The sequence below is a fragment of the Chamaea fasciata genome, unplaced genomic scaffold (genome assembly GCF_029207755.1).
Source record: "Chamaea fasciata isolate MVZ Bird 193981 ecotype frontalis unplaced genomic scaffold, bChaFas1.0.hap1 SCAF_23, whole genome shotgun sequence".
Lineage (NCBI taxonomy): Eukaryota > Metazoa > Chordata > Aves > Passeriformes > Sylviidae > Chamaea > Chamaea fasciata.
The window spans coordinates 4,743,839-4,764,658 of record NW_027094108.1 but is presented as its reverse complement, the minus strand read 5'-3'; the positions used below and the strand labels follow the sequence as shown (position 1 = coordinate 4,764,658).

At 42.2% G+C, this 20,820-nt stretch overlaps 1 protein-coding gene across 4 annotated transcripts; it reads left to right on the top strand.

Moving 5' to 3' along the window:
• Nucleotides 1-6,249: 6,249 nt before the first annotated feature.
• TNFRSF8 (TNF receptor superfamily member 8) lies at nt 6,250-20,704 on the top strand. 4 transcript variants are annotated; one of them, XM_066203119.1, is made up of 11 exons: nt 6,250-6,452; nt 11,470-11,560; nt 13,181-13,306; nt 13,966-14,121; nt 14,225-14,318; nt 14,754-15,037; nt 15,247-15,357; nt 15,906-15,953; nt 16,546-16,571; nt 17,129-17,336; nt 18,478-20,704. In XM_066203119.1, exons 1-11 carry the CDS (start codon nt 6,381-6,383, stop codon nt 18,720-18,722), a joined length of 1,461 nt encoding a protein of 486 aa, XP_066059216.1. In that variant the 5' UTR covers nt 6,250-6,380; the 3' UTR covers nt 18,723-20,704. The 4 variants fall into 4 exon arrangements, with proteins under 4 accessions (XP_066059216.1, XP_066059215.1, XP_066059214.1 ...); XM_066203118.1 differs by having other exon boundaries at nt 16,546-16,616; XM_066203117.1 differs by having other exon boundaries at nt 15,903-15,953; nt 16,546-16,616.
• Nucleotides 20,705-20,820: the final 116 nt, after the last annotated feature.

Below are 20,820 nucleotides of genomic sequence, written 5' to 3'. Positions count from 1 at the left end.
GATTACATGCCCTTCCATGCAGGAGAGGGGACTGAGATGTCACCTGGGGGGAAATTGTAAAAGAACACACCTACTTACTGCTGAGAACTTGCATTCCAGCCAGTGTTAAAGCAGTTTCTGCACTTGGACAGTGAACTGAGCTGGAGCCGGTGCTGGGATCTGCATTCCCAGGGAGAACAGGGAGTGGGGGTGGTGTGTGTGGGTTGGGACTCTGGGTTAGGAACACTGAAATGTTTTGAGGCCAAGCCTCAAAATAATACAAACATTGGACTTGATTGTGTAGGCACAGAACTTTGGGTTAGTTGTTCCTGGAGGTTGGCTTGACCTGGATTTTTATTTTATCCCATCTCCAGCACTTAGGAACATGCTGGTTTAATCTGGGCAGCTGTGCATCCTGTTAATGGCTGTGTGTGCTCATTTGTGTCAGTTCTTTTCTGCCTGACGTTTTGGTAGTAAAGCTGGTGGTTTAGTTGCCTTTTCTGACTGTATTGCATGTGTATGACACTGATTCATGAGATGGGAAATCCAGCTTTGCTTAATTAGACAATTTAGATGCAGTGAGTGATGTATTTGTGATTGGTTTGAACAGAGCAATGTAGTTCAGCTGTTGAAATAGTTCCCACCTACTTCTCACTACCACTGTTAGATGGCCTTTAGTGTTTGTTTGCCTTCTCCTTTTAAGATAATTTTTGTGATGTCTCGGGATCAGGTGTTTCTTGCTGTGAGTACATTGTAAGAATTAATATCAAGAGTTTTGAATGAATGTAGTGCTGATTTATGCATTCTGTTTTGTTATCAGCATATCAAGCAGTGACTCTCCCCAGAACTCCCAGGTGAAACAGCTGCGTGTGGCTTGAACTTGCTTTTTGAATCATTTGCAAACTTTGATTTTGGGAGCTTTCATCTCTTTGGAACTTGTGTTTTCAAAGCCCGTAAGAATTTGTCTTCAAATTGTCTCAGATTTGAAAACACAAGTTCTGCCCCTTCTCTTTGGAATCAAACTCCTCAATTTCACCAGCTCCCTGGATAATGGCTGACCACAACTAAGGACTTGGTTTTCTCCCTTCCATTGGGTTCTGCAAAGCAAAACTGCCAGGAAGAGGAAAACAATACCCTAAATTTTTTAGGGCTGAGATGCTCAATTAAGTAAAGAAAAGAAGTTCTACAGTCCCTGGAAAAACTACATCCTGAAAATCTTCCCATTTGATTCTTTCACAAAAATTATTTAACATTTCCCAAGTGTCTTCTGTTTGTGTCTGCAAAGGAAAGCTTTAAAACTCAGCTTTTAGATGAGGAGAGCCAGAGTATCAAGAAAGGACATGAGCTACCCAAACGGTCTCTGACACTATGGGGAACTAATGAGTCCCACTTCTGTATTTTAACCACCTGGCCAATCATCCTCAAACATTTTTATTTTCTATTGGGTTTGAAATATGTAGAATTGGAGCTCTTGGTGCTTTTCCAAAGTACTTTACCAAGAGGTTTTTCTATGGAGAATGACCATGTGTAGCTATACCACCCTTTCAGAAGCTGTAGTCAGAAATACTGAAAGTACAGACATGGTGTGATCTCTCATCTAAGGTCATTTCTCTCTCCCTCTCTCTCTGCCCCAGCCTATGGGCATAGTAATTCTGTGATACGGTTTTGGTTTCCTTCTTGGAAGCCACGGCTTTCTTGAGAGAACTGAGTTCTCTGTCAGCTCTTCTCATTTTTCAGTCTGACTCAAAATGTACTTTAGTTTTGAAGCTACTATAGGGCAGTAAAAGACATTTTATACAGATTTTTTTTTTGTTACATTAATTATTTTATCCCTCTGTGTAAGGCAGTAGTATTAGTTGAGATAATGAAAACAAATGTATAAGATTTTTTTATCAACATAAAATCTATCTAAATGACATGTAAAGAAGTGGAAATTAAGACACGTTATCTTTATTATTAACATGGTAACCTTCGTTTTTCCTGATGGTAACCCTTTTAAGCCATTGCGACATTTTAACAAGTGAGCAACAAGAGCTTTAAACCATCTTCATTGTTGATCACAATGCACAAATATACCGAGGTAAATTGCTGAATCAAGACAGCTCTCAGTTCATGTTCTCAAGAGCACCTGCAGTGTATTTAATCTATTAAAGTGACATAATTAAATGGATTGACAAATATTTAATACTAAGAATGAGAAGTTTATGGGCCAGCAAATAAATACCAGTACCAGAGAGGCACAGAGGGACAGAATTTTGCCAGCCTGTGGCATAAATGAGGTTCTATTTCTTTTTCCATGTGCGATTTCAAATACTGTGTCAGCCAATTCAAACCCTCATGACTGGCTGAGTGATGTATCTCAGTCGGATCCCATTGCACCAGTGCTGCTCTCCCTCCTGTCAGTCCTCTCTGGGCTGTGGAAAGATCTACTGAGAAGTTCAGTATGTTGGCTTTTCTTACAATGCCTAAAATCATCGGGATCCCGTGTGTTGTTACCACAGTGCCACTATCCAGGATACCCAGGAACAGAGCTCTCCAATGGCTAAAATGCCCTAAAAGATCAACAAAAGCAGCAAGAAAATAATTCTTGGCTTTCTTCCTCTTTTCATTTCTTGCTTTCCTTCTTTTAAACATGAAATTCTCTGCACTTTTCATTGCAGGAAATGCCTTCATTTCTCTTCTCTTTTTTAATTTGTACCCCCAAGGTATGTCGCATGTATCTCAACCAGCCCTGCCTTTGGTATTCCTGGGGCTCCTCGTGAAGTTTTGAGCTCTGGCATTGTTTCATCTGGCTAATAAGCAAGAATTTGGTGATTTTTTTTTTTGTCAGCATACTGCTGACAAAATGCTCTTGATGCTGTTTCACTGGTCCTAAAAGTATGAACCAGACACAGCTGGGTGATGATGGGGGTTATCTTTGTAAGGATCCTTATAGCGCACAAAATGCTGGGTGGAGATGCCAAAGATGCACATGTAACAAAGCAGATACAATTTTTATGTGTTTAGCAAATTATCATAACTGACAAGAATCCCCAGTTAGAGGCATAGGTGATGAAGTAATTCCTCCCTGGTTCTACCCTTTTCTGAAACCCTCCACCCTCTTAGATAGAAACTAAATTGTGTCTATGAAAATGTTTCTCAGAGAGCTGGTTTCAACTTTGGCTCCCAGAGAGCCTCACCCTGGACCCCCAGGGCTTGGAGCCACTAGGGAATTTATTTTGTCCTTCTATCTAATAGTGGGTAAAATGCTAGCTACGAATACAATAATAGGCTACAGAGCTACAAATATTTCTGTAGAGAATATAGAGAATATATAAAGGCAAAAATCAAGTTGGCATCACTCTGAATGGCAACACTAACAGACACTGAAATACAGATTTTAGACAAGGTATTTTAATATGTATCCTTTTAGATTTCATGATCTCTTTTATCTGTGTGACAGAAGTTTAGAGATGACACTTCTCGTGGTGGTTTTTTTTCCTCTTACACAGCTAGATACATATTAACTGAATGTATGTGTTTAAAAGCAGAAGAAACCATGGTAAAAGTACAACATGGGACTAAAAGCAGCTATTTCAAAATTTAAAAATGTCGTGAGTACTTTTGCTTGAGCACGTGTGTACCTATGCTCCTTCTGGAGTATTCCATTGCTGCTTCCTTTGCAAGGCTCTCCCTGTTAGAGCACCGTGAACAGACATTGCTGAAGGGATGTTTGGGGCACGTGGGGGAGACTTTCCCTTGTGGCTTAGTTGGGTCTCTTGCTCCAGGTATCAAGTGGCTTTTGAACAACCCCTGACTTACAGGACATTTTCTGAATTAGTTAAAATAGAAAATGCCAGGAAAGCTTGTCTGAGGGCATCACTAAAGCAACAAGTGATCCAGATGTCAGAGAGAGAGACATGTAATCATAAAAACATTATAAATACTAACAGCATGCTCACAGGAGCTTCCCCTTTTTTCCTGACAGACATTGTCCTTTGATAGAAGACCAGAGAATCAGGGGTTGGTTGTTTGGTTCTGTTTGCTTTGTGGTTTGTTTTTTTTTTCATATTAACATAGGATTATTTCCTAGGAAATAGAACCACCATGTAGAGAACAGTAGCGTGGGTTTGTTATAAAATGGAGGTGCTTCTTCCAGTTACTGGTAGGGCTTCTTTTGGAAAGCCCCTTTTGTTGTATTTGAAATCAAAACACACAAAGTCTGAAAAAAATGCATTCACTTGGAAATGCATACAGACTGTGATGTTCCTGTGGAGCAAAGTCTTCACCCTCTTTATTGATGTTGCTTTTATCGCACACTTGTAATAACATTTTGTCATGTAACAGCCTTTCTGAAAAGCCAGCAGCAACAATAAGCACTTTCCACTTCCTATCCTCTTAAATAGCTGGTTCAATCAAGAAAAAAACCTTTAAGAATCAAGAAGTTCAAGCAAGAATGGCAGCTAAGAAGCCTGGTTTCACTTTGAATGGGTAAGTGGAATTTTGCTTCTGAGGAGCACCCTGGAGCCCTTCCCTCAGTGAGTGCCACGAGCAACTTGTCCCTTTATCCAAATCTTCTTGTTCGTGAACCTTTGTAAAACTTATTGGCATTGCCATCTCAGACAAATTTGAATGAAGCTATCCAATGGGTTAAAAAATCGTTGATACCATTCATTAAAAAGGAACATATATATATATATATATAATGCTCAGTATGCTCATTTCAGTCTTACTTCGTTTGGAAAACAGGGCAGAAAACTCTCCCTGGTGCCAGTTCTGGGAAAGTCAGAGATTTTACACAGAGATTTTTGTACTCACATAAGTAATTGTTGCATCAGATACTGTGACTTCAGCAGTGTAACTGAAACCTTCCAGGCTCCCTGTGATGTTGGTGCCTGTCCTTTTGCTAAAGAAGCTTGAATAGGGCCTGATAAGAGAAAAAAAACCCCAAAACACAGAGGGGAGGGAAAAAATGCAAACAGATCTCATCAATTTTCCTGACTAGTATGTCATTTGAAACTGCATTAATAAATTGGGAGAATTGCCTAATTCTAATTGCCTAATAATTGGCATATTACTACAGAAGATTAATGTGCGTTCTAGCCCGTTACTTAATTAGGAAAATCAAGAACGTAATAATTTAGCATTGAAATTCTTAGTTGTCTCCAGATCTACCCTGAGAGTTGCTGTAGCTAAGAGAGCTCAGAAACTGAGCAGAGCAAAGAGAGGAGATGCCTTGTGTGTCACACACACCGTGTGCAGGGTGCTGAAAATGCCTGGGGTTTATGTGGAGGCATTCTGGAGAGAGAAATCGAGGTGGTTAAAGTTGTTGCAGCTGTGAGCTGAAGATATTTACACAGGGTCCCTGTGGAATGCTCATCTTTGGTGCTGGTTGTGATGGTGGTGAGGTAGCTGTGGATCTTCAGTAAAATAATCATTTAGCTGACTTTTAATATTTTCTCCTTTCTTTTGTTGTTGTTGATAAGGGTGAGAAGCAAAGGAAAAACAACCAAGAGGTGTGAGAATTCAAATTGTCATTGTTTTCCTGTTTACCTCAGAGGGTTTTCAAGGCACTTTGCCTTTTTGAAGTGGCTAACATTCACTTTTCACAATACTTGAGCAGTTAAGGAGGCTTCATGACATCCTCAACCAACTGAAGTATTTCCAGGCATTAGAACAAAAACCATGCAGAGCAACAAATGAAAGTGAGTGAAATGATGAGTAGCAGTCCTAAGGATGATTTTCATCGACAGGAATTAGTTTCTCTTGGGATTGGAGGAAAGGGAAGGTTTCTCAAGGGGAAGGTATGCAATATGCTGGTGTTTCAAGTGGCAATGTGTAAAGCCTAAATCTTAGAGGAGTCACCGTGGTTGACTGTGAGTCTTCACCCACTCATCCAAACAGCAGTAAAATGACTGTATTGAAAGAATTGGTGTTTCATACTGGGAACTTCCTTGAGGCTTGGTTGCAACTCTTGAAAAAGTGACAGCTGGATGGGGCTGGGCTTGGACTTGTGCCTGGCCAAGGCTTTGGGGTGGTGAAGTGCTCTCTGAGGGCAGCCCAGATGACTCAGGAGCCTGTGCACAGCCAGCCGTGTGCCTTGGGGGACAACCTTGATTCTCACGAGTGGCAGGAACTGTCAGCACCACGGCTAGACACTGAGGCAGGTTTTTTTGTTCTATTTTTACTTCTCTCTTTCAGGGCAGCCCCACTCCCCCTTCCTTCTAAATTACCTTCTCAACTCAGTTGAGTCTCAAAATCTGTCTCCTGCTTGTCTTGAACAGTTGGAATGTCTGTGGACTGAATGAACAGGCAAGGAGCATGACTTGGTGGGACCCTGGCAGGGTCTCAGCCTCCAGAAGGAACAGCCCATCCATCTCACCTGCAATGCTGGGAGCCAGGGACGTTTAACACCACCTCAGATGGCTGCCTGCAGCCTGCCTCTGGGACTGTGGCTGCTGCTGCTTCTCCAGGATGTCCAGACAACCCCACAGGTAAGGCAGGGACACACCAGGATCCTGCAGCTCCTCAGGATGCAGGAGCCTGGTGAGATCTGGGGGCACCTGGGGCTGCAGAGCCATCCTGCCCTTCAGCTGGGTGTTGGAGGGGGTGTCCACAGAAGCAGGATTTGTGCAACACAGGGGGCTAAAGGTAAAGGAGAGGTCTGAGGAGATAAAGGTATAAGCAGAGCAGCCAGGAGATTTAGCCCTCTGTGGAATCTTTGCAGGCAGGAGCGTGGGGTATGAGCTCTGATCTGCATCTTGTTGGCACTGCCAGAGCTGCTGCAGCTCCAGGCACAGCCCAGCCAGGGAGGGAGGGAAGGTTTGACAGGGGTGGGGGGAGTTTTATTTTTGCCTGTGTGCTCAGTGAGAGACACATTCCCTGCAGAGTTTGGTTCAGAGGGCTGCTGCCCACTCCGCTGATGCAAATCAGGAGGGGCAGATTGAAAGGTGTAAAGGCTAAACAATAATAGAACTTTCCCTTTACACCCCCCACCTTACTGACACTGATTTCCTCATGAATCCACTACTATTTCTGAATCAAAAATCACTTTGAATACACACAGCCCACTAGCTGCACTCAGCTGATGCTGTAGATGCACGCCAGCTCCCTGTTCCAATCGTATCAGGGCTTGTGGGTTTGCTTCCACCCCCACACTGCCACTTACCCCGTCCTCCTGTGGATCACGTGGCAACGAGCCCTCAGCATCTGGCATAAATCCAGGTGATTTCCCTGACTGACACTTAAAAGTACACATGATAAAAAAATTAAAAAGGTCAGGTGCAGAGAGACTGCACAGGTGAAGTCAAGTAGGTGAGTATTTGCATGCAGAGTTGGATTGGAAATGAGCCATATTCCCTTACAGTGGAAATGCAAACACTTATTATCCTATGACATCTGTCTGTACATGGTAACTGAAGAATCCAGCACATCACTTGGGCTGCCAGATTTTTTTACATGACACTCCAGTTAAATCTTTGAAAATAACCAAATTCTGTACCCTCTTCAGAGACACTTGAAAAAAGATTCTCCTGGTTCGTTTGGTAAGAGTAGGAGTTTGCTCTCGTGTCTTCAGTTGTAAATTCCCCTCCCTCATTGCAAGTTTGCTTTATTTTCTCTGGGTTATCTGTTCTGCCACTGTGTCCTTCCTGAAATACAGTGGGATAAGTGTTTTACGGGATTGGAGTCTGTAATCCTTGCTCACCAGAGGAATGTTTGGGAGGGCATTCTGATAAGCTTGTCCAGTGCTGAATGCAGGCTGCTTTAGGAAGAAAGCCAGTAGAACCAAAAAGATGATACTTTTTCTCTTTGACATCACTTTTGGTGGTTTGTTCACAAAATGAATGGGGCAGAGAGAAAATTTGGTTTTCTCATTGTCAACATTCAGACTCACTGTAAAATGATCAGTTACCTGGAATAAACACATAGACAGGCTTTGCACTGTCCTGCACTGCCTCTCCCACAGCAATATTTGCTCTTACTGCTAGTGGAGTCCAAGTGATACTGCCTAATGTGAGCAAGTCACTGTTCACTGGTCATATTTTTAACCCAGGTTCCACCTTACCTCAGTTCACAGTTTGGGTTTTGTTTCTTTTTATATTCAGAGAACCCTCACTTGTTGATAATGTCTTTCCTATCAGGCAAATGAAGCTTGACTACTTGAAACTGTAGAGTATCAGCTTTTTCTGTGCTCTCAGAATTTGGATAGAAGCTTGACAGACAGTTAACTGTTTTGCTGCAGTATTAGTCAGTTCTAGAATAGCCACTGCTGGTAGATTATTTTTTTTTTACGGTAATATGCTTTCTTCCTGGCTTACAGCTCATTTGTAGCAAGCCGATTTCTTACTCTGCCTCACAATCACTTTTTCTCTTTGAGTTCAAAAAACCATAAATAAATGAGTCAAACCTTGTCCTGACTGAATTGCAGAGTAGCCCACTGAATTCAGCACCACCTTTACAACTGCCATTATTTAAATTGGAATAGCAAACATTTTTGCAGAAATAAGGAAAGTGAGAAGAGCTATAAAAAGTTTATTTTCTAAAACAAATTCTCTCAAGCAAGTGTTGAAAAACCCAAACACTTCTGATCTATGTTTGCTTTATTTAATTGGTCCTTTATCTGCAATGCATTCAGAAAAGGAAAAAAGAAATAGTTGACTTGCTGGGTGATTGGAAGCTCTAAAGCATTGCATGCTGTCACAGAGCAGTCCGAGCAGGATAGGAATTGTCTTTCCTTTTACAAGAAAGATTCCAGCTCCTGCTAAACCCAAAACCTTTATTTGAAGAGAAAGTCAGAGAGAGGGACAAAGACCTACTGTCCACCACAGCCACATGCCTTACTCCAGTATGTGTGTAATCTTCTTGAATGTTAAAGGGTTTTTTGATAGCACACATTAACAAACAGAAGTCTAAGTTCTAATGATAATAGCAGATGTTATTGTGATAAAACTGGTACTTCTTCACTGACCCCTTAGACAATGCTGGGGACCAACCTTCCTGCTGAGTTAAGAGCAGAACTTTGCATCATTGTGTTGCTGTTACAGGTCACATTAGGAGTCAAACAGCTTTAGAAGTTGGAGGGAAAAAGATGACAAGAATGGGGGCATGGTGACTGATGCTGAGCACTGACATGTACGTTATTTATCACTGAAAGGATCTATAGTAATTTTTATACTCATGAAACACCTCCACTGAACAGATGGTGACTTACAGGCATTTTGCTTATGGATTAGAAGTGATGGTGTTTCAGAAGGTGGTTTCTCAGTCACAGACATCCTGCTGTGATTTGTTAAAATGAATTCCTTTCACAGCAGAGCACCTTGCGTTTGGCTCAGTAACAGCAGAGGTGGCTACAAAGCTGTGCTTGTAGCTGGATATTTGGGAGCAGCATTTCTTAAGGAGCCATGGATGACCTGGATAATGTAGGAGCCTGTAGTGCAGAGCTGCCCTCCTGTGGAAAGGGGGAAAATAAGCTTGAGTACTCTCTCGTGTGTATCTGCATCACTTGCTCAGTATGTAGGCCTAGTTCATGCAGTGATTTATCACTGCACTACCATCAGGTCAAATTCATAATCAGAATGTGCACTGCTGGAACCAGGAGCAAAATCTAATAATAAACTCCTGATTTTCATATGCTTGGCAAGGTAACTTTTTAAAAAGCTGTTCTCTCACGTTTTTCACACACACTACTCTTTCATTTCAACCCCAAAACAGACAATTAAATAAGCTGTAAGCTTATGTGCTGCATAAGTAATTCAATAATTCAAGGGTTCGTACTCTTGTTTAAAATTCAGCTTCGTTTGTAGCCAGAGTTGGTTGCCCAGGAGAACCAGGAAGAAAAAAATAGATATTTGTGGTGACTTCCCACAGCTCTTACAGAGAAACTAATCCAGGCTGACTTAGCTACAGCCAGGATGCTGTAGCTAAGAAAATTTGTTTCTTAAACTTTCTTTATGGAAACCGTTAATTCACTAAGTAACTCACTGACCTTCTGTGCAGTCCCTGGTCATTTCCTGTTGTTTGTCTGGGCTGGGAGCGTCTGTGTGGCCAGGGCACCCCTGCACACACTGAGGAGACAACACTTCCTTTTCCTCCAGTCTAAGGCTTCCTCCCCGCAACAGGAAAACACCGAGTGCACCTTTGTAAACGTGGTCTGAGTCAGGCTGAGCTGCACAAACACCTGATCTTGCCTCCACAATCAGCCACAAAATGTGCTTTAGGGCAGCCCAGGGCTTACAGTGCAGAGCTGTGTCAGAGTTCTCAGTTCTGCTACTGGAGCCCAATGAAATTTAATGGTTTTGATAGGTTTCTATTTCTTGTTCTTCTGTTAATTTCCTCCTTGACTGGAAGTTCCTGTTTTCTGATGGAAGTTATTTAACTTCTATGTTTTATGTGTATTAAACCGGAGAAGGGGCCGTGAAATCAGTTAGGTGGTGAGATTCTGCAAAGGCAGCAGGTGACAGCAAGTATTATTTCAAAGACCAGTGGAAAATTTATCAGCAGAAAGCGAGATGTAGAGTTTCTGAAATATTTAACTTCTCTACCAGTATCGTGTGGGAAAATCTCCGGGGAATCTGCTTATAAATTCTTTACAAAAAAAAAAAATCACTGTTCATATCTCCTAGTAAATACTGAAAATGAAATTCAGATGACAATATTTTTAGGGGATTCTTAAGGGAGATGCCAAATTCAAAAATCAGATTTTCTCATCAGAACACTCACAGCACTGTAATTTCCCAGAGCGTGTAGTGACCCAGCCATACAAAAACTAAATCTTAGTGTGTGCTTCTCATTACAAGTTGTAGCTGCGTCTCATTTTATAAGCTAATATCAAAACTACTTTATGGTGGGGTTTTTTAACTAAATAAATATTGGTTATGTAGTGATGAAAGTTTATTTCTGAAAACCTTCACTCACAACAGAAGTGGGATCAGTTACTTGAATAAGGGCTCCATCGTGGGAGTATTTGCAGCATTCTTTTCAAGGCAAAATCCTCCTGTAGGATTTGTCCTTAAATGATAAATAAAATAATTTATTGGTTTATAATGGGCACTTGGGTTGCTAAATTCAAACAGTATGACTGCAAAAGCAACAGAAAACTTGTATGCTGCAAACAGCATACAATGACCCCTGTGGATTACACCAAATCTATGTATATTTAGATGATGCTGAATATGGTATCACCTCTTACTCCAGTGCACAGAGTTGGAAATCTGTTACAGATGTTAGGGATTTTGTTCCTTTCCCTAAAAAGAACCTTAGTGCCAATTAACATGAAATCATTTTAGGACAGTAATTTTTATCCTTTTTTAAATTTTCTAACTGCTGCAATGTTTCTAAAGGAAATGCAGACAATAATTCAGTTGCTTTGGGGATACTTGAATTTTCAAAAAGCTGTGGGCTTTTCCTTACCCATCTGCAACTGCCATTGCTTGAGACAGGCGTGGGGATCTGCTCTAGTACATAATTAGTTGTTTTTTAATTGTGTCTTTTGTCTCTTTTGATTTCTAGACATCATTAACTGCACCTCGTTCCTGTGGTACACTAGAGAGTTGGTTCTATGACGAAGCCTCACAAAACTGCTGTTACCGGTGTCCCCCAGGTATGTTTATAATTCAGTCAAATTTACATGGAGCCCTTCTCATAGAGACAATAGGAACCCTGTGCATCTGCAGAGCTGTATTTTGTCCCTTAGGAAAAGGGCAGTTTCGTGAATCACTGTCAAATTTGGCTCCAGATGTGAATCTGCTCTCCACTGTCCTGCTCCTGTGTAGTCTGCAAGCAAATTACATGATAGAATTTATATGGGATTTTATCACTTCACTTGACACTGAAGTAGCCAGGTGAAAGAATTAATTTCAAACTTGCCCCTGGGTGTGAATTAGCACAGTGAAATTAGGCTAAATTAGTTTCTTCTCAGAGATAAAAAAATATCAAATTGAGGTTTGGAAAATCTGACTTTATTCTCGTAGTCTCAACAGTTTAGAAAGTGTCTCACAAGAGAGAGGGAGCAGGCCCTTGTCAGGGGACACATTAAGCTGTGCTGGAAGCTGGGGGTGACTCAGAGGCACATGAGGTCAGCACCAGGAAAGACCTTGTTGAGACAAGAGTTCTGGAAATGTCTGAAACTGCCCCATTGGCCAAAACCCCCTCACTGGGTGGGTATTTTGTGGTACTTCACCACCATCTGTATCTTCTTGCAGAAGTCTTTTTCTTTTGTTTTTCTTAAAGGAAATTTCTGACCTGTATTTGTGTTCTGATGATACAGAGGGCTTTAGTGTTTGATTGCCAACATTTGCATCCAGCTCCAGCAGGATTCCCACTGGGACATCCTGTGCTGCTGGCCAGACCCCTAGAGTCCTTCAGAAGCTGTATATGTAAATCAGAGCAAGGGATGGAGAAAATGGTCCAAGAAAAGAAAAAGTGGGTGGGGATGTGACTTGGACAGTCCCAAGAAAAGCTCTTTGGTTTTTCAAACCCATACTTTGCCAAAGCTCCTGTCATGAGGGATGTCACTGTGAGGTTGGGTGAGAAGCAGTGATCTGATTTACACCAGGCTGTAATGAGCCACCAGCATCCATCAGTTCACCTCTGCTGATTCTTCATTGCTCCGTCCTCATGTCAGCCCTGGACTCCTCCACATTAAAAGTTCTAAGAATCCTTTTCCACCTTAATTGTCCACTATTCTTTCAAGCAATTACCTGTTCGCATCTGCTACTAACTCAGCTGGTCACTGCGAAGAAAGAGGAGCTTTTCTAGAAGTCCTTTTAATCAAAGGAAGGAAAGAAGGAAACATGAAACCCAGTTCCCTGGGAGCTCAGTGATGGCAGGACAATGGCCTCCATGGAGACTTGGTTGTCTCTTCTGCCAGAAAATGACATCTGCCCATTCCACAGCCGTCCATTCCGGCTGGGATTATGTCCTGGCCCTGGACCCTAACACTTGAATGGGAGAGGCAGAAATGTCCTAGAGAAACCAAATGACTAAGAGAAGACTGTGGTAATGTGTCTAACAGGTAAACAAGCAGACAAGAACATTTCACGATGTTTTTCTGCCTGTTTAGGGTATCTTGTATATTTTGGGGGTTTTGCCCATTTTGGGTATCTTGTGTATTTTGTTGGGGTTTTTTTGTTTGTTTGTTTGTTTGTTTTTTGTTTTGTTTTGGGGGTTTTTTGTTTTGTTTTGCTTTTTTTTGTTGTTGTTGTTCTTTTTTTTCCTCCAGGCTATATTAAAAAGAAAGCATGTCCTCAGGATCCAGATGAAGACTGCATGACATGTGGACCTGATCAATATTTGAACAATGTATCCCAAAAGCCACGATGTGATGCCTGTGTGTCATGCTCAAAAGGTTTGCTTTTCCCCACACTGTTACATTCTCTCTATATATATGTTATTTACACTTAATTTGTATTTTATTCATTTAGAATTTCCACAGCAAAATTATCCTTCCTTGGTTACTGAGTTAGACAGCAGAATGTTACCTTGCACTTAATTCACTTTACTTCCTGTGTGACCTGGAACTACCTAGGAATTCTCCTCTCCGGTACTATCCCAGTCTGGTTTCTGCTTACTGTCTTATATTACAAGCTCTTATCTACAGGCTTCTCCAATTATTCATGACTTAAATTACCATCATACGGCTTTAAACTGAAAGAGGGCAGGTTAAATTAGATACTAGGAAGAAATACTTCCCCTGTGAGGGTGGGCAGGCCCTGGCACAGGGTGCCCAGAGCAGCTGCGGCTGCCCCATCCCTGGAAGTGTCCAAGGCCAGGGTGGACAGGGCTTGGAGCAGTCAGGGATGGTGGGAGGTGCCCCTGCCCATGGCAGGGGTGGAGTGAGATCAGTGCTAAGCCCATCTTCAACCCAAACTGGTCTGTGATCATGAAGAGGGACAGCACCTTTCCCTGCTTCCTGAGCCTTCCAGCGGGTGTTGCTGAGCCTTGGCCACACTTTACATTTCCCTTGCAAGGTGCTCCTTTGTCCCTGCATGTGTTTGTTGCCCCCAGAGCCAGACCTTGTGGAGAAGAAGCCGTGCTCCCTCAACTCCAGCCGCACGTGCGAGTGCCGGCCGGGCCTCTTCTGCCAAATGTCTGTCAGGGACACCTGCTTACGGTGCCAGCACCACTCTGCCTGCAAGCCTGGCTTTGGAGTCAAAATCAGGGGTAGGAATTCCTTCCCTGGCCAGTTTACCATTCCTGGGCCTGGAAATAGGCCTGGACCTGGTGCATTTTATTTGGTCAGTCCTCAGTCGTTTGTTTTATTCAGGCACCGCAACGAATGATGTCACTTGTGAAGAGTGCCCTCCTGGGACCTTCTCTGACCAAAACTCCAGCACAGACATCTGCAAACCCCACACCAAGTAAGTCTGTGCTTCATTAATGGGACTGACTAATTAATTGAAATTAATAAAGGATGTAATAGGGTATGTCACTTCTGGTGCAAAGTATACAAATTCATCTTAGAAGCAAGGGAATCGCTTTGGGCCCACGTGCAGAGGTTAGAAGGCCTCTCTTTGTACCTGTGGTGCAGCTCTGGGCTGGAGGAACAAGGGAAGGAAGGAATCCTGCTTTCCTCACTTTTAGTTTACTAAGTACAGTGGAATTGCACACCTGTGTGAGTAGCGGCTTTGCATCCAGACCAAGAATTAATGCCACAGGGATGAGAAGAATAATGACTTTTACACCAAAAGCAATAATTGCTGTTGATACATAAAATGACCAAGGGGATTTTTGTCACATGGACAACACTTGTACCTTGTACCACAGCAATGACACCTGTTCTTCTCCATTCCCAGCTGTGCCAAGTTGAATAAAGTAACGCTGAGGAAAGGAAATGCCACGCACGACCAAGTTTGCCTGGACCAGTTGCCCACTTACCTCACCCCAAGCACTTTGTCCATGAGATTCAGCAATAAAACAAATAACTCTGACCTGAGGATGTTCAAGGAGAACCTGGTGACCTCTGCTAGTGGTGACCTTCTAAGTGTCACAACAACTGAAAGTCCCAGTTCAACTCCTGGGGAGAAAGCTCAGGCTGACACTTCTCCCACCTCAGCTAAGGGGAAGATGACCACAGGAGGTAACAGAGACACAGCATTTACTCTCTCTAGCACTTCTGATTTGGAAGTATCTTTGGTAAACACAATTTTTATGTGGGAACTTCCTTCAAATCCCCTCTGACTGATGAGGGAATGATGTCTGTGGTCGTATGTTCAAACACATGGATCTACTCAGGGTTTCCCCTCTGCCCCTTCTCAGCCTGTGCTGTGCTCCCTCTCTGTGCTGCAGGTGTGGTGCTTTGGGCAGTGGTTTTCTCTGTGACAGTGCTTCTGGGGGCCACGCTGATGTTTTGGAAATGGAAGGTTTGCAAGAAGCGGGTCCTGGTCCTCGGAAGAAAGCGTGAGTTTTTCAAGCTGTAACACGTGTTGTGCTGCTTGATCTGCCAAACAGCAGATGGGAAACACAAATATGGGGACACTTGTGGATGTCGTTGGGGAAGACAATGTTCTCTACAGGCCAGATAAGGGTTTAAGGCAAGCTGCTCATGCAGGATGTTGGAGAACGTGAAAGATGGAAGCAGCTGGGAATTTATGGAGGGAGGTGGGTGGGTGACCTACAAGTGGGAAAAGAGTAACTAGCTGCTTCTTCTCTCAGCACAGACACTCGTATTAAATGATACCTGAAGTGCTGTGTGAGTAGTTTGTGGTTCTGGGAACAGGATTGGGCTTTCAGCATGAGAGGAAGGGTGATTTTTACTGGCACTGACTCCCCAGAGCTTTGCCTAGAGTTACATGTGGGGTGTGCCTGCAGAACCACATTCCCTCTTCTATAGAAAGCAGGGTGTGCACGTTGTAGGTTGGTTGTAGATCTGAGGGTGTGGTGAAGCTCTTGGAGCCTTCAGGCTCCATAGAGAGCTTGACTAAATGAAAGATTTCTTTTATCAGCAGCACATCTGCATTCGGTCATCACACACAAACACGTGACCAAATCTCAAGGTGAGTGACTGATTGGCCAGCAATTAATTTAAAAAGTGGAAGTTTCTCATGTCACACGTGTGAAAGAGGCCAGTCCTGTTCCTCCCGAGCAGGCAGGGGACACGCTGGGTGTGACCAGGTGCCACCAGGTGGCACTTTGTTCCCACGACGGGTGAAGGCTTGGGTTGAGTGATGTCTCAGTGCTGGAAGACGCCCGATTGGTTTCGGGACAGTCAAATATGGGAGACGTGTTCAGAAAAAAACCTGTCCAGATCCCGTAATGTGCAAACATTTTACCCATCTAGCTGATCCCCTCTCAGCAATTCCACTGCCACTGACAGATCTATTCTCTGTTGTGTCACATTCTATTCACCACACAGGAGAGCTTTTTGTATTCATTCATTCAGGAATACAATTTGGAGCCTCTTCTGTTGCTGGTTCACCGCAGGATTTCATTTCAGTGTACCCTGAGTTTTAAGAAAACCGTCATGCATGTGGGGTGGGCAGGGGAGTGTTTAGGAAGTACATTGCTGGGTGACCTTTCAGAGCACATATCAACATTCTTGGGATTTTTTGAGGTTTCTTTTGATAATGTTTTTACTTTCCATTGCAGGTTCAGATCTCATGAACAAATGTGCAGTAAGTGTGAACAATATTCCAAACCAGATTGCTTTCCATGCCAAAGTAAATAATGTTATTTTCAAATGTCCTGTCCAAAAAGTGTCAGCCTTTTAGTTTGGACTTCTCTCTACAAGACATAATCATTTAGGTGGGATGAGATGTATTAGGACCTGATACTTTCATGTCTTGGGCTGAGGTTAGTGTGGTGTTAAATAATGTGATGCTGCCAGTCTTGCTTGTGAGGGGATTTGGTTTGGTGTGAAGCCATTTGTGGTGCACTCCATGGGACAAGGTCTGAAATCACAGGAAAGGAGGTACATTCCTGAAAATGTCATCAGAAATCTGTGAATTCAGCTTAGAAACAGTATTTTGCAATAGGGTCTTAAGTGATGCAGGAGCCTAGTTTGAAGTTCCCATAGCTGTTAGGTACTTTGGAACTTGTCACTCCCTGTGAGAGTGGTGCTGGGAAGTACATTCTGTTATCCGACTGCCACAGGGGGATTCTGTGGACCTATTGCAGTGTCCAAAGGGTTTTTACACTCAGCTCACTCCTGCCCTCCTGTTTGTATTGGCAGAAGATCATACTGACCACTGACAGTGGGCCAGAGGAGGAGGAGTTAATTGACAGAACCATTCCTTTGGAAACCAACAATAACTTGGTGTCCAGCCCAGAAAAAGCCCAGAGTCCTCATCGGAGTGTGACTGATGTGACACCAAGCACTGGGAATGCCTCAGATTGCCCTGTGGATTCTCGAGTCAGAGACCACACAAATAACAGAATTGGTGAGTCTTCCTCGTTTTTATTTTCATTTTGTCATCTTTTTTCAAATTTTCAAACATGGCATACTGTCATTCCAAGATTACTAGTAAACTTCAAAGTGTCCAAATCTCCTAACATAGATTGTGCTGAATCTCCAGATCTTTGGCACAAAAGTACCTATTCATTTGAATATAATGCTTTCTTTTTTTCATGTTTGTCTTAGTCACTATGGATTTGACAGAAATTTCCCTTCTTCCTCCTTTTCATTCTAGAAGATCTAAATTTTACAGAAGAAATTTGAATATGTCAGCTAGAAGATGAGAATGAGAATTGCACTTAGTTATCATTTTCTTCTCTGGTTTCATAATAGTGGCTTGAAATGTGTCTCTCATGTGTTCCTGTAAAGTCTTTTACCATGGCACAGGGTGGGAGATAAAGTCAGGCAGGGAGCTCATTCACAGGGGGAGAATTGTTCCCTGAGACGTTCTGGCAGTGATTCCAAACCCAATTCTGAGGTTATTTGAAGGTGTTATTTTTCATATTACAATACTGACTTTTCCTTACTAAATGCCCTTTCTGTTTTTACTATGAGTGATGGAGTGGGATGAACGTGATGATTTGATTTACCATATTCAAATACCTCCAAGCAATTAACCTACTGTGTCTGATGTGCAGCATCCTTCCGAATTAAGTGCAGTGCTGCAAGCCACTGAAAAGGCCTTATTTACCTCTCTGAGAAGGAGTAAGACAACAAGCTGGACCCAAGATTCAGAAAATTTTGTAGTTTATTCTCAGCTAGAAAGAAACTAATTTCTTTGCAGGTCCTAAGACCCCAGAACTTCTGTACAGTGCTGATCCTTACCCAAAGATTTCTTTTACGTGGTGTTGTTTCTTGAAACAGCAGGAGCATAAACATTGGACTCTTTATATCTAGATCCCAATCAGTTGCTTCTTCTAACAGATTATAGTGAATATCCTCTGCCTTTTCCACTTTGTCTTTCTCCTGTAGTCCCACCTCTAGCTCAGTGGATTAATCCCACGGGAGCTCAATCTACTTGATCTGAAATGCCCAGAGTCCTAATAAAAACGTTGCATGAAAATGAGCCATCTCTGGGGCAGCAGGGACTGTTCACCATGCTCAGCACTTCTTTTTTCCTCCCCCAGAAAAACTCTACATCATGAAGGCCGACACCGTTATCGTGGGCTCTGTTTCAGAAGTGCCCAGTGGCAAGAACTGTGCTGTTAGAGGATGTGAAAGTAACCTGGATGCCCAGGAAAGCATGGAAGAGGAACTGGAAATGCACTACCCAGAGCAGGAAACAGAGTCTTTTCCAGGGAATGATGTGATGGTTCCTGTGGAAGAGGAGGGAAAGGAATTTCACCACCCTACCACTGCCACTGAGAAGTGACAACCCACAGGGATAGTGTGGGAAGGTCCAGAATCATCCAGTGTGACACTAAGGCTGAACTTATGACACGGGAGGTAAACACACTTTGCCTTAGGTTACTGGGAAACTCCTGGAAAACACTGAAACACATTCAAACAAGGACAGCTAGAACCTCTTTCATTAACAAATGAGAGGATCATCCAAACTGTTTGCCTTCATAGCTGACATCAAATATTTCTATTTCCCTGTCTCCCTGTATCATACTGAAAACAAATTTGAATCAAAGCTGCATCATTTAGAGGACATCTGGGTGTCAGCTGAAGTTTCACAGCTTGCTTTCTCAGGGTGAAGGAATGGATTGAAATCTATGTCTGGTTACTTCAATAGCTGTGAGAATTCTGGCCAGGATTCTGAGGCAAGCTTGAGACTCAGCCGTGCTTCTTACGCTGTTTGTATTCCAATACTTCAAATTTTGTCATATATTTTGCAACATCTGGTATTTTCTCAAGGCTTCAACTTTTGATTGAAAATGATGATAATCTTAGTTTTCCCTAGCATAAACATAACTCTCAAGTTAGTGGACTTCATGTTTCTCAAGGAATTAGGATCAAAAGGTGCCGCACGGCTCTGAAAATAGAAGGCAAATAAAACTACTTGAAGTCCACTGTACTTTAGGCCATTCTTTCTAGGTTTTGAAGTCTGATTCATATATCTTTTGACTACATCAAATCATTAGTCAGTGTACAAAACAGCCTCTTCTGATGGAAGCCAAACTGGCGGAACATTTGCTATTGGATGAACTATGGGTTAAGCCCAATGTGGAGCCTGTAAAAAGAGAAATGAAGAAAAGAAATTATTTTTCTACTGAAAAAGAGGCACAGCAGTTATTTCCTATAACACTGGTAATATCTACTTGTTTTAGAAATGTCCATAATCATCAGGGTGACAATGATTTGCATATCCTTTAAAAACAAACCTGTTTGCTGGCCAACTGGCATGTGTTATGTTATTTTTAAATCTTTTGTGCTGCTTGTTCGGTAACTGTAAATGCAATAGTGCTGACTATACTTTTGCACAGGACAATGGAAAATGAGCAGTATGACAAAGTGTGTCTTAATAATCAAAAAAAGTAACCACAAAACCCATTGCTTGCTTTGTAGTTTGGTCCTGATCAGAGCACTGTAATAACAGTGGTGCAGCTGCAGTGACTTGTCTTAGAGCACACACAAGGAACACAAGGGCACAAAAACACCTTCTTGGGCCAGGCTGGAGTCTGAGCCCAACATTTCACCTCTGACAGTGGCTGGAAGGGATTAGTTAGGAAGACCATAACTGCTGTTTGCATTCATCATAGTTCTGCTGTTGCAGCTGGTATTGGATAAAGGATGTCAAAGAGTTCACTCAGCCTTTATTATTCTCTCATATCACCATTAGTTTTACTTCTCTCTTTTGAATTTCCAAGTACAATCTGCCTCCATAAGCACCTGTGGCAAAAGATTACAGATATCATGTACTGTGTAAAGGACTTTTAGCACTTTCAAACTGGTCTCTTTATTTCAGTGAACGTCACTAGCTCTTGTCTTACAGAAGTCAGTGAGTTGCTTTTTACTTTTTCAAGTTGCTTTTGTGATTGATTGTTATCTTAGCTTTGATTGAACTAAGCCTCCAAGACGTGTTCCCATCTCTTCATATTACTCATGTAAGTTTGATGCTCCACGACATTGGTCACTTTAGTTGACCTTTTCCACATCTACTTTAACTTCACTACATACTTCATTTTAGAGAAGACCAATTCACCAGTTGTGAATTTACAAACTGAATAACCACATTTACCTGGCTGTGATTGTTCGGGGCTGTTTTGCCATGACTGTAATTGTGTATTTCCACTCTGTATAATCTTTTTTACTGGAACAGCTTTCTAAAAGAACCGTATGCATTGCAACCTGCTGGATGTGTTATAGTTAGTTGGTTTAATAATGCTGGTAATCTCTGAATTAAAAATTACATGGATTTTAAACCGTGGCCATGCTTTTCCTGTTTGATATGTAAATGTTAAATTGTTGATAATTTCAGTACCTGTATCAGTCTCAGAAGAAATATTTTTGCAAGAAAGCAATTT